The following is a 12,986-nucleotide window of genomic DNA, read 5'->3' on the forward strand; positions in this document are numbered from 1 at the left end:
CCTTATAATGAGAAGCATTTGCTGGCAATGATTCATTTTGAACTGTAGTTCTTATTCTTGGCTCTTATTTTTACCATGTTGTGGCCTTTGACCTGGAAGTGAAACTTTTGTCCTCTTGACACTAAAGGTTAACAGAGCAGGAAACTAGATCACTGTGTGTCCCTTCTTCAACCAGGATAATTTAGTAATTGTGCAATTATCTGAAGACTCCCATTCTGATACTAAAAATAGTATTAAAAATTAAATGAATGTAATTAAGATTTTCTAGGTCCATACGAGTCATCTGTTTTCTGTTTTCAGCAATTATATTCTCTTGCACATGAAAGCCAATTGACTCTAAATTTTCAGAGCCACTGGTCTTTTGTGGAGCAAAAAGTGGTTTCACTGAGTCTTCTGACTTTGGTCTTTCACCAATCAGCGTTTGGTGGATCTGCAACAAAGGGTCTTTTTCTCAGCGTACTGTTCCAAAAACGTAGGTAAATCTTTTGGGACACTTTACTCCACCAGTAACAACAATAAAGAAGTTGCATTACGCTGGGGTGTGTTCCCAGTGATGGTCTGAGTTAAGGTGTATGAAGAGTGCATCTCATTCCCAGGGACATAAGAGTCTGCACAGCTGCTACATATATGGTCTTCACTGAAGTAAAAACTTAATTTAAATCTTTTTTTTTTTCCTCCAATAAGACTTTATTCTGCTTTCCTTTTTTATAAGCAATCTCAGGACCCACCTGCTGTGAAGGGCCTTACCTTAGCCACCAAGGTGCGTAAAACCATGAGCAGCCGAGTGCATGAAGCGGTGAAGGCAATCGCACTGTGCCACAACGTGACACCGGTGTACGAGTCCAACGGGGTGACGGACCAGGCTGAAGCCGAGAGACACTATGAGGACTCCTGCAGGGTGTACCAGGCCTCCAGTCCTGATGAGGTCCGTATCCATTTGGGTGTATAAAAATATAAATATGACCTTGCTTGTTGCTGGAAAAAAAATTATTTGGTGAAAGTACTCCAGTCTAGTGAAGGGGATACTGTTTTAATGCATTTATTGCACTGATAACCCATGAATAGACCATAAGTGCCCTCTCAGCTGATATACTTCAGCCAAATCTGCCTTTCTGCCTGAAGCTACAGAGCTACATGGTGACTAGTATCTGGCTGTTTATCAGCCTCTGCATCGCAGAGTTTTGCTCATGTTTCTGGACCTTTTGTCCAGGGTATATTTTGCAGTTCAAGGCCATGAGTCCCTTTGACCATGTTTGGTAAATGATAGGCATTCTTGTCTTGTTGGGGGGGGGGGGGAGAATGACTTGTGGGAGGGGGTTCGAGCACTCCCACAAGTCAGCTTGTCCCTGATCTGCAAAGTGTTCAAACTTCCAGAGGAAGTGAAAAGTTGTAAGTCACACTGGGTAGCACTGCTAACCCAGGACACATCCCTTCCCGTGCAGACGGGACAGACCCAGAGCCCCAACTAATTCTGCAGAGTAATGGAAGTCCACAGGAGTTTGTCCCTGAGCAAAGCTGTGCCCTGCCAGTTCTCTGCCGGCACCCAGTCCAGCCAGGGCTACGCAGGGTGGTACAGTAGAGAGAAACTTTGCAGGTCTTCAGAGACTCGCTGGAAACTTTTATTGGACACTTGAGAGATCAGGTTCAATACAGGACTTACAATTAAAGTGCTCTTTGCCACCTTCTGCAAAATTTGGAAAATCTAGTTAGAGTGTTGTTTCCTTCTGTGACGAAGACAGGAGGAATAAAATATGGTTTCATGTATTAGTTATGCTTCTTGGATACACCTTCTTTAGTGCAACCAAGGTAAACCGATTTGTTTTCTATTAATTTGTGCAATTACACTTCCTCTATGCCATTGAAAGATACTGAAGTTTGAAACTTCCCATAAGAATCCTACTGGCAGTATGAGATTGTATTGCCCATTTGACTACATTCGAAGGGTTCTTCCTTTTATTGCCCCAAATGAAACGGATTTGCCTCTGATAATAACCTTTTCACCTTTGACATCAAAAGAGAAGCTGGCTTTCCTCATTGTTAGAGGTGAGAAATTGTTTGCATAGAAATAAATTTATTCATTAGCCCGGCTATGAAATTGAGGATTCTGAAATTGTTGCATGTGTTAATGAAAGACTGGCACACAAAGTTAGTTTCCACATTTCATGTACATTCAAAATATTCCCTATAGTGTTGTTATTCCCAAGTAGGCAATTCATTCATTTCACGTAATGTGTTCTTGTCTGTATGATACAAAAGCTGCATCTTTGTTTTTTCCCCCCTCCTCCATTGATGTGCCTACAGTGACAACAAGCACTTGGTGCTCCCTGGCTTTGGAGCTGGTGAGCAGTGTGCGTGCACGTGTGTGTGTGTGTGTGTCCTCTCCCACCACATAATCTAGGTCGGTGTTTTGCTTACCTGCTTTTCTCCTCTAATGTGTTGCTCTCCCATGTAAAGACAGCTTACAGAAATCAACTGCCTTTGGATTGAAACAAGTTCTGAATGACTTCCAGATGGTAATTTTTGTGATCTGCATTTAAGGTTTTTTTCCCGAAAAGCATTTACTGACTATTTTTGCACAGATCCTCTGTTTGTTTACATATATACTGTGGTATATAGTGAAGTCGGTGATTTTTCTTTTCCTTTTTCACTTTGTACAGTTCTGTCTTTAAAATATTTATGCAGCAATTTGTCTCAAATACCCAAGGCATTATTGTTTGTTTGTTTTACTATAGCATGATAACTAATCCTTCCAAGATTATTGTTTAAATTCTTTTTTCCTTTCTTGTGGTGTCTTAAGTAGAGAATTACAGCGGGTTTAGAAATCAGATATGCTTTGCTGCACTGAGGAAATCTTGTCTGTAGGTCTTCAATATACAAATATTGTTTAGACGTGCTCTGTGTATGTCATACTAGATGGTACAAAACGCAGGATCAGCAGAAGTCGAGTCCTTGAGAAGAGAGCGATGCTGTTAAATAACATTCCCTGTAGGGGAATGGCTTTGGACTCCTGTTAAAGCCAGCCTTTGAAATCCTATATCAATAAAATATTGCCATGGCAGGGAAGGTCAGTTTATGAAATGAGTACAAAAACTTGTATTCTCTTTACTTTAACAGCAAGAGTAATTTCTACCAGTTGGCATAGGATTCATTTCCTGTAACAGAAAGCAGGATTTCCTAAATTTGTTTCCTGTGCACGCTGCCATTTAGAAGTCTTGAAGTATCTTTATTCAGATATCGGTTACAGCCTTGGGGCTCTGCAAGCGTGTCAGCTGTAGCCATACAGTAACTAACAGGGGAAATGAAATAGATATAATCTGATCAGAGATAAGAGTGCCTGGGATTCCTGGGCAAACAGTCTTTAACCCTGACAACCCGCCACAGCTGCCAGGACATGAAAGGGTGCACCGATCAATTGGTTTCTGCCTGTTGTCTGCCTGCCTAGGCAACCCTAAATGGGACGTTTGTAGAGCACCTCATGGCACAGAAGGATCAATCTGTCTCTTTAGAATGAAATTTATTAGTCGATATCCACTTTGGTGGTGGCTTGGGTAATTTAGTTGTCGGAAAGAGCAAAGTTTGGGGGATAGTGTGCCGAGCTGCTATAGCTGCTCTGCTGTAGTGCTCAGATCTGTATCTGACTTGACCTGGACGGAGCTGCAAACTCCTGGAGCATGGTGAGGGACTTTTTATTGATTTCCCCTCATCAGGGAGCAAGGGCTCTCTTGAAGGTGTTTGAGGGATTTCATGCCTGCTTTTAAATCTCCTCGGTTTAAGTTGTAAATATATTTTCGCATCTTGAATGTTTCTCATCTTTTCGCTGTGACTGAGAGCACATCTAGCTATCTGTTTGCACGGCGCAGAGTAAACCTCTTCTGTCTCGCACCGAGCTGGGAACGTGCTCCCCATCCCGGGGTGCCCAGACCCGACCAGAAGAGCCATCGGCACTTCTGTTGCCATCAGTGTTGTCCACTGGTGCCACGGCACTTCCCAGAGGCTGGGCCCATTGTGTTGCCTGTTGAATGGGGATGGTAATTTCAATGCTTTTAGAACATCTGATAGGATCACTTCAAAATTATATCACTTTCTCTCTCAGTAATTATTCATTAAGTACTATAGAGTCTGGGAAGTGGTGTGTTCAAAGGGGTCAGCTGCACTTCCCCTCCGGGGCTGAACGCAGTTCACCTGGAGGGCCATTAAGGGCTGACAGGACCCACGCCTGCTTGGGAGCAGCATGGAAAAGGGGGATTTCTTTCATTATTCTTCCCCTCCCATTGACGTACCCTTTTGTGGTCTCAGGGCCATCCGAAATGACTGGCGTTGCGCAATGCAATGCAGTTAGTTTGAAGCGTGTCATGTGCACGACTAGCACCTCTGACGTGCTGCGCATCCATTTGTTCCTCTGCTCAAGGCTTTTCTTTCAGGAGGTTTAAATGCTTCCTGACGTAGGATTTAAATGAAACGCTGTCAGGGAAGGAGGGAGGCGTCTGTGAAAGAAAGTAGCAAAGGAGATGCTTTAACAGGCTGAGCTGGAAGCAGAGATTTGTATCTCCAGACATTTGCAGCTTACCAACATGGGCTGCACACACTGAACATCACGTAACATCATGCTGTGAAAAGTTCTCAATAATTATTTATTAACCAGAGTATTAGAAACCCAAGCTCCATCTCTGCACTGGGAGACTGTTAGGAGGATTATCTAACTGCACACTTTAATGCACTAAGAATGGCTTGAGGAAACTTTTGAAAAAGATAAGCTTGAAAGAGCCTTTGATTTGTTGTAATCTTTGTGAATAAGGCTGCAAAAACTTGCTAATATTAAAACAAACATTGATTCAAATTAGTTTAAAGGTCTTGCAATGCAAAGCCAACTCAACTAATTTTTTTTTATCTGGTGATTTAAGACTACTTTATGAAAGTAAAAGTTTATTTTAGGTTGTCTTTTAAGCCTAATTGTGGATGAAAGGGAGCTGAGTTCACAAAAGATTCTCCAAATAGACCCAATTGTATCAATTCATCTAGTAAAATCTTGACTCAGTGCAGGTATTTGTAGATTCCATTTTTATCTGTATCTCGTGTATGTGATTTCCCAAAATAAATTCCATTTTTGTCTAAGGTATTTGTGGTCACTTAAGGCAGTAAAGGCAGAACCTGAAAGGCACAAGGGATGATTAACCTTCAAGTCAGCAGCAACCATGTGCCCAGCACTCTCATGCCTTTGAAAATGTCACTGCAAAATACTTCAGTATTTCGTGTCTGTTTGGAGAAAGTATCCCTTGATCCTTTCTGGAGGCCAGTGATATATGGGCTCACGTCAGCTGCTGCTCCCATCCGTTACTGCCAAGACAGCTTCTAGAGTTAAACCCCCATATCTCAGCAGGCTCAATCTTAGATGGATGTGTCGGCTGAGGAGGGGATTCTGGGGGGATTGTCAGAGAAGCAAAATAAAGACTTCGGTCTTCTGTCATGACTCTGGTTGCAATCTAGTGAAAGCTTGTAAAGAATTCAGTGTTGTAGGTCCTTAAATATTAGAAGCTGCGGTCAGAATGATACCCACATAAGTTCAATTAAATGAGTTCTGGTGTGTGCCTTGAAAAATCTGGGGTTTGTTTTGGGTTTTTTGATTTGTTTTTTTTAAACTTTGGGGGAGAAGGGTTTCTTTGCTGAGAAGTGTCTATGAGCCAGCCTTCAGCTGTCTTGCTCATCAGTACAGAGGTTGAAAGTTGTTGATGAATTGTTACTACCAAACAGATAGAGTATAACACGGAGCTCATTTTGTTCCTTTGCAGTTTTAATGTCAATTTTTAATGTCAGTTTTTAATGTGCTCTGCATTAGTATTTCTGGCTTTGATACTGTAAATTCAGGGTGAGTGCATCGTTTTGGATTCCTGATTTCATAAACAGCAAGCTGGGAAATAGCACATTCAAAAAGTAAATGTTTGTGAAGAGATCTACCTGATGTGCCCAAGCTGAGGTTTGGGCACCCCAGGCCTGGGTGGGAGGGTACCTGTGCCTGCCCTTGCTGAAGGGTTGTCCTTCAGGATGGGGCAGTCGAAGGCGGGGGGCTGACCACCTCCTGCTGAGAGTCTAGGACAGCCTGGCAGCTGAATCAGACAGGAGCTGGGCTGCCCAAACCCCAAAAATACTGTTGGTAAGCTTCTAACTTCAGGAGAAGCCCACCAGAAAGACCCATATAGGAGCACCTGCGTATATGAACGGATCCACTCTATAGCACCATTGATGAGTAACGAACTTCTTTGCAGCCCCTACCCGCTGTCCGCTCAGCGGAGGCGTGGCGTGGGCTGGCCGCGCTCACCATGGCCTTCTCCTCTCAGGTGGCCCTGGTACAGTGGACCGAGAGCGTGGGTTTAACGCTGGTGGGCAGAGACCAGTCCTCCGTGCAGCTGAGGACACCGGGTGGCCACATCCTGAACTTCACCATCCTCCAGATCTTCCCCTTCACTTACGAGAGCAAGCGCATGGGGATAATTGTTCGGGTAAGTGGCTTCCAGTAAGTGCTCGTGTCTTTGTGAATCTCCTGCTAATGCAACGTATGAAACATGTGAAATGTTTCATATGTTTCAACGTATGAAACATTTGCTCTCAGCTGTGCTGTTCTTCCTGGCTTGAGTTTTGGAGTCCCTCCTACCTCAGGCTATAAGCTGGTTCTCTATTTTGAGCTAATAGCATCTCATTGTTGGGTTTGTTTAGCGATACGTCCTTTTCCATGGCCATATTTGGCAGTAAGTGCTGTAGTGCCCTGAGACATCTTTAGTCCCTTGTTCAAAATAACAAGGAGCCTAAGCTTCCAGCTTCCTCCAGCTGCTCCACCCCGCTCATGTTTTTAATTCGTTATGTACTCTGGGGTGGGTTTCAGCCGTACAGCTCCTCTGTCTGCACGTATTGGTTCCTGTAGGGCACTGCTGGGGGCAATGTCAGGCTGGGGACGGGTGTCTGGCCAGTCCGTCAGCCAGCATGGCCACCAACTGTGAAAGCACGTCTTTGGCAATGCAATGGAGCATTTCCCTCTGACTGTGAAACCGAGGGCCCTGGAGATGCTGGAAAATGTTGGGACAGGATTTTTGCTACATGTGCAAGGTGGGGACAGGATTTTTGCTACAAGTGCAAGGTGGAAGGAGACATAGGAGGGACTGGTGGGACAGAAGAGCTAAAATCCAAATGTTTTGGCTGTCTGTGTGCTGAACCAAGGCTCAACAGCTTTGATAATCAGTAGAGATGTCATGTTCTCTCAGGTAAGGCTGTTGTTTCAGGAAAGCTTGAAGCTAGCACTGCCAGCGAAAGAAACAGTCACAGTTACTGTGTCTCCTGGGACCCAAATTCTGTGTCCCCTCCCACAGTGGCCGACACAGCGAGGAGGAAGAGAAGCCCAGTAGGGGCAGGACTGCTCTCTCCAAGGGAGCCGGCACCAGCAGCGTCTCAGGGAAGCTTGAGCTGACTTTGAAGCCTCGCTCTGCATCCCTGGGGTTGTCTTTTCATCTGTCCAAAAGCTCCTGCCCTTCCTGTTGTGTCCATGCCACAGTCGTGCTGGCAGAGCTGGGCGGGCTATACGGTGGACTGGGGCTGTGAGTCGACCCAGGTCACAAGTGCTTTCCCCCCTCAGGGCCAGCCAGGAGCAGGAACCCAAGCAGGTTTGTGGGTCCAGCTTACACTGTGTCTCCAAAGCAGTTGTGGTGGTACAAGAGGAGGTGATGGAGGTGGCAGCAAGTGGGAAGGAGGGAGGGGTTCCTGGACTGATGCCACAACAAATAACTTTAGGATATTGTTAGAGGTATTGTGGAAGTGCTCCCCAGATCTCTGCCAGGCATTGAAACTCCTGTTAGACCCTGCAGAAGTACAACACTGCAGGAGGAGGCACTTGTAGCTGCAGGGAACTGTGGAGATATTTTTTGAGCTGTATAACAGAGCCCGCAGCCATGCTGAGAACATGGTGTCATGAACAGGGTCTGAAAATAGCTGATTTAAGGTAAAAAGGTGCATTTTTGCAAGTACCTTTATCAGCAGCAGCAGGCACTGCACACAGTAAATACATGCCCAGCTGAAATTGTACGCGTAACTTTGTGGGGTTTTTTATACACAAATACAAGATAAGATCGGCCTCTCAGAAAAAAATTGCCTTAAAAAGAAAGAAGAAGAAGAAAGTGTGGGTGTTAAAAACAGTTGAGATCAGTTGTCACCATTATCATCATTAGTTTTCAAGATAGTGGTAGAGAATCAATGTTAGTAAGATAAACAAAGCCAGCTATGGTAAGGCACTTCCATTTGCCTGCGAAGCAAACAAGGTGAAGCAGTTTGAATATTTATTTTGGAGATAGTTAAAACATCCTTGTGTTTTTTACTGAGAGTACAGACAGATAATTGGTACCAGGAATCTAAAACATGAATATGAAACCTATAATCCAGGGCAAGATATGATTTGTTGTGTCATTTTATGGGATCTTCAGCTTTGTTATTTAGGGTGGGGAGAATAGGTAAAATTGGTGGGTTTTTTCTTTTGTCGTCTTCTTCCCCCTCCATTTACTTTGTGGTAAAAATGGGTTGCTGCATGTTTATTTTGGGATATCTGGAAATAGGGTGTAAAAATATCTTCTGCCTCATGTATTTTAGGTTATAACAGTAGGAGGAGTAGCCTTTGTTTTTAGTTAGAAACAGTCAGGACCAGTGTTGCAAACGTGAGCCTCATCAGTAGCAGATTAATTTGGTCTGCTTTGTTGGCTGATGTTTGGTAGCTTCACAAATCTCAGCTTCTCTGGACCCCTGGAAGAGCTCAGCCCCTGTGATAAATGGCACCGTGAAGGGATGATGTAAAATGGAGCAAGGCAGTGGTTGTATTCAACAGCAACAAATATTACAGAGAACTTCAGTATTCCTGTTACCAAGAGATTTGGTGATAAAGATGGAACTGTAATATGTGCATGTAATTATTTTTGCAAACCCATGAAGGACAAGCTGTGTTTAGTGCAGACTGAAAATTGTTAAAGCTCATGCAAATGGCTGTATTTGTGCTATCTTACCTGAGTATTTTGGACCTGGATCTCCTGTTGCTCAAGGAACTGCTTTTAAGTTCTGAATCACACACCACAGTACAGTGTGTGTGGGGGGGGGGGGATAAATTTGTATTTCAAGTTGTTCCAGGCTTTGGAATATTAAAACATGCCCAAGGGCAGGAATGTTAGTTGAAGTGGGCTGATAGACTGAGCTTGTACAAAGTAATCAGTGTGTTAAATCTGTGAACCTAGAGATCCGACTGAATGCATTTGAACGTACACAGTCATTAGTGTTCCCACGAATGTCTCGTGCTCTGTGGGATAGCTGCAACAAGTGTAGTGCATACCCATTTAAATACAGCAAGTGTAAATTCTTCAGATTAGTTGTTTTTATAGTGAAAATGATGTGGAGGCTTCAGGCAACCTTTTTGATACCTAGAATAAAAATATTAGCAATAAAAGAGGGAGGACTAACCTCCCTCCCCCATTGCCTAAGTGCAAACTTTTGATGAGGTGTTGTTTATCCAAGGTGTAAGAAGTGGGCTAAGCATCAAAGTCAGGGTATGCTTCATTAAATTGTGATTATATGCTCAGCAGAGAAGTGGATGCCCTTAAATTTTCTCATCTAAGTGAGAAGGAGTCCTCTTTTTTTTCCCCTCCTTGGTTTGAGGCTTATTCCTTTTAAATTATCTATGATCTATAGTCTCCCCCTTTAGGAAGAAAAAGGTTTCTATTTTGCATTTCTGTATTTAGAATATTACTGCTGCCAAAACCAGCAAACCTCCTACTTGTGGTCAGTGGGAGCAAGATCAGGGACAGATCCTGACTGTAAATACTGTTAACAGAAGCATTGGCCCCTCTTTGTTGTGCTTGTTAATTGAGTGTCTTTATTTTGCAGCCATTGAGCTGCTGCTAAGCCACTAAAATCAGCACCCTGTGCAGAAACAGGTTTTGCAGAGTAGCAGATGCTGGCTGCCTGGGTATTACTTTGCCACATTCCTGTATACTCCAGAATAATATTTTCAATCTTTTCATTTTCATTAAAAAAAAAAGAAAAAAGAAAAAAAGAAGAGTTTATAAATAGGTAGTTGTCAAGTAAAATTTTCTTTTATTAAACATACATGTATGCATGTGTCGGCACTCTTTGGTTTTGATCCACAACTTACACTGAAGAGGTAAACACCTTGCATCTTCTAAAATGGTGCTGCTTGCTTAAAAAACAGAAGTAAGGGGAGGGAAAGTAGCGTGAAGTATCCAGAAGCCAACAGATGCAGTGAGCAGCTGGGGAGGGGAGGGAGGGAGAAGCTGCAGAATGAAACGGCACTCAGGATTGTAGCGAGCAGGATTCAAACAGTAGTATTTTCTGCTCAACTATACAGATATTGCCCATTCTTATAAACTGCAGTTTTTTCGGCTAGTGGGAGCCATTGCGATCGTCTTGCGAGGCTTCCTGTACAATCTGGGTATAGAGTTTCAGCAAGTGATTCATGCGTCCAGCCCAGTAATGCTGTTACTGAAATCCTTGGCAGAGACGCCCGTCTCCCCTGCTGGTCCTGTCCGCTCTGGCTCCTATAAAAAGATCTCCTTCAACACATAACTTTTAGTAAATAAATTAGTAGTTAATATTGAAAACGAGTAGCAGATGTTGCCTCGTTTGGGATATTTTTGCAATATCTGCTTGTTTACTTGTGATCAACTGTCATTTCTGTAGCTGATTATTTCAGTTCTAAGAAGTCTTGTTCTACCAAAGCAGCCACCCTTCACCGTACTGCTTACTGACTTATCTTCTTCTTGAAAGAAGGCCTGTTTGTTTGACCACAATATTTTCCATTCTTCTTTTTCTTTGCGTTATTTTTCCCCTTACCCATGTGGAATGATCTTTGTTGTAAAGCAAAGATAGTGCTATTGTCATATCTGTAATTGAAAGAAGCCTTTGAACCGTGGCCAGAGTCAGACCACGGTGGAAAAAGATGCCTCTCCAAAACAATATAACTGGCAAATCTCTGTGTAGATTTATAGTGTGATCTTACCATAATATGAGAACGCACTAACCTCCTATTGAACTCGGTGAGAGGAAATGACTAATGCAAGGAGATAGCTGATACAGTATTTATATTGGACAAAAAATCTAAACTATCTTAAGCCAGTTCTGCAGCACGGGAAGTGGAGTCTTTTTATTCAGTTTCCTACAGAGATGTTGTTAGACACTTTTTAATCAAAGAATTTAAAAGATAAACCTTTACCTTTGGCTACTGCCAAAAGCTTGTGTTTTATTTAAGCAGATTCTAGTTGTTTTGGTAGAGTGACACGCATTTTGCTTTGGGCATGTGGGATGTGTGGGTGTTGGTATATGAAGGCTGGATGTCTCAGGACATTGAAAACCATGCTTCAGCTTAATTATAAGAATCTTCCTTGTGAATATCTCTATGAGCTTGGCAAAAATGCTCAGTAAAGGAGCTTCATTATCCTTGGCTGATGCTTAATTTCGCTAGCAAAGACACTTACTTCTCTTTGTGTTTTTAACATTCACATCAGGTGCTGCTTTTTTATTTTTTCTTTTTTTTTTTTCTGTGGATGTAAACTCTGTTTTGCCAGTGCCACAGGACGTTAGGCTTTTACCTACCGACTCAAACTCTTCATGTGTGAGAACCTTCACCACTAGTTTCTGTAATGGCGGGGCAGACTGACACGTATACTAAATAGTGTGAGAATGAAAAAGTGTCCACTGTGCTTTTCTTTCATTTCTTTTTTTCCTAAAGTACTTTCCCCCCTTCGTTCACAGCTGTCTATTTCCAGACTTTCCTGGGCTTTTTGTTTTCATATGTTAAGTTTATTTTCTTCCTATCCCTGGTGGCTATCTTGGTTTACAGAGCAGTTTTTTCCTTACTCATTGTTTTGTCTCCTTTGAGGAAATTGCCAGGGTTTCCATTAGCTTGTAATACTAATAGCTGTGACCTCCTTAAATATCTGCCTGGTTAGAAGGGATTTTTTAATTTGTGGTAATGTAAATATGCTTTCCTTGCAGCCTACAAATTACTTGGATCAGATAAGGCCTGCAGCAATCTAACCTTTCTGCAGTAAGCATAAACTTTAATTATGCTTATGCCATATAATGTAACAGAGGGGGTAAATTAGAGTGATTTTTACTCTGTTAAGCTTCGTGCATCTGTTATTGTTTCAGGTAAGTAAATTTTCAGGGTGAGGGCTAGAAGTTATTCCAAAGGCACATGCAGTCAGGATTGAGAGGTGTCTGCATGGAAATCACGTGTTGCCAATCAAAAAGCTGATCATCCTTGACTAAAGCATTAATTCCTGCTGCGAGTAACCAAGTTGCAATTGAATAGGCATCTCCTTTCAGCCCCGAGACAAGATGCTGAGCCAGATGGACCTTCAGCCTGTCACTGTGACTCATGCGCAGAAAACTCGTCACTTAGTTTGCTGAGACCACTCCAAATATGCTGATATTGGCCCAACTTAGACTCTTCTGTTTCTTATCTGCAGGATGAATCAACAGGAGAGATCACCTTCTACATGAAGGGGGCTGATGTGGTGATGGCTGGGATCGTGCAGTACAACGACTGGCTGGAAGAGGAGGTATGGGGCCATCTCTCCCACCTAGGGAGGGTTTCTCACGCGAGTGCTTTTCTCCTTCCAGGGCAACGCATGACAAAGCTTGTCAGTGTGGCAGAGTGGACATAACTGCTAAAACATCTGCAAGCCAGAAGGTCTCTGATCTTGGCAATTCATTGGATTAGTCTTCAGCCAAATATATATGCAGTAACGAGGCAGTCAGCTGGCAAGCTCAACATATTTAGTGCAGAATAAGTCCTGCAAATAAAATGGATTTTGCTCAAAACTGATTGCCACTCAAGGTCACCAAATTTGTCCTGGGCTTGATCCTGTGTTTGGATTTATTTTAGACTGAAAGGTCTAATTTCAAAACTACACTTGGCAGCTTTGTACTGGGATATGTTTGTCAAGTTA

General features: G+C 42.9%; 1 protein-coding gene across 3 annotated transcripts in view; it reads left to right on the top strand.

Moving 5' to 3' along the window:
* ATP9A (ATPase phospholipid transporting 9A (putative)) overlaps window positions 1-12,986 on the top strand; it is a 65,128-nt gene that overhangs the window by 34,414 nt on the left and 17,728 nt on the right. For all 3 annotated transcript variants that reach the window (XR_012045093.1, XR_012045092.1, XM_072878839.1), the window contains exons 14-16: window positions 713-925; window positions 6,333-6,494; window positions 12,504-12,596. Coding sequence is in view for 1 of the 3 variants with exons in the window: in XM_072878839.1 (XP_072734940.1) it covers window positions 713-925; window positions 6,333-6,494; window positions 12,504-12,596 (468 nt within the window). In the remaining 2 variants the exon portion in view is untranslated. The remainder of the gene's footprint in view (window positions 1-712; window positions 926-6,332; window positions 6,495-12,503; window positions 12,597-12,986) is intronic.

This window comes from Ciconia boyciana, chromosome 14 (genome assembly GCF_034638445.1).
Source record: "Ciconia boyciana chromosome 14, ASM3463844v1, whole genome shotgun sequence".
NCBI lineage: Eukaryota > Metazoa > Chordata > Aves > Ciconiiformes > Ciconiidae > Ciconia > Ciconia boyciana.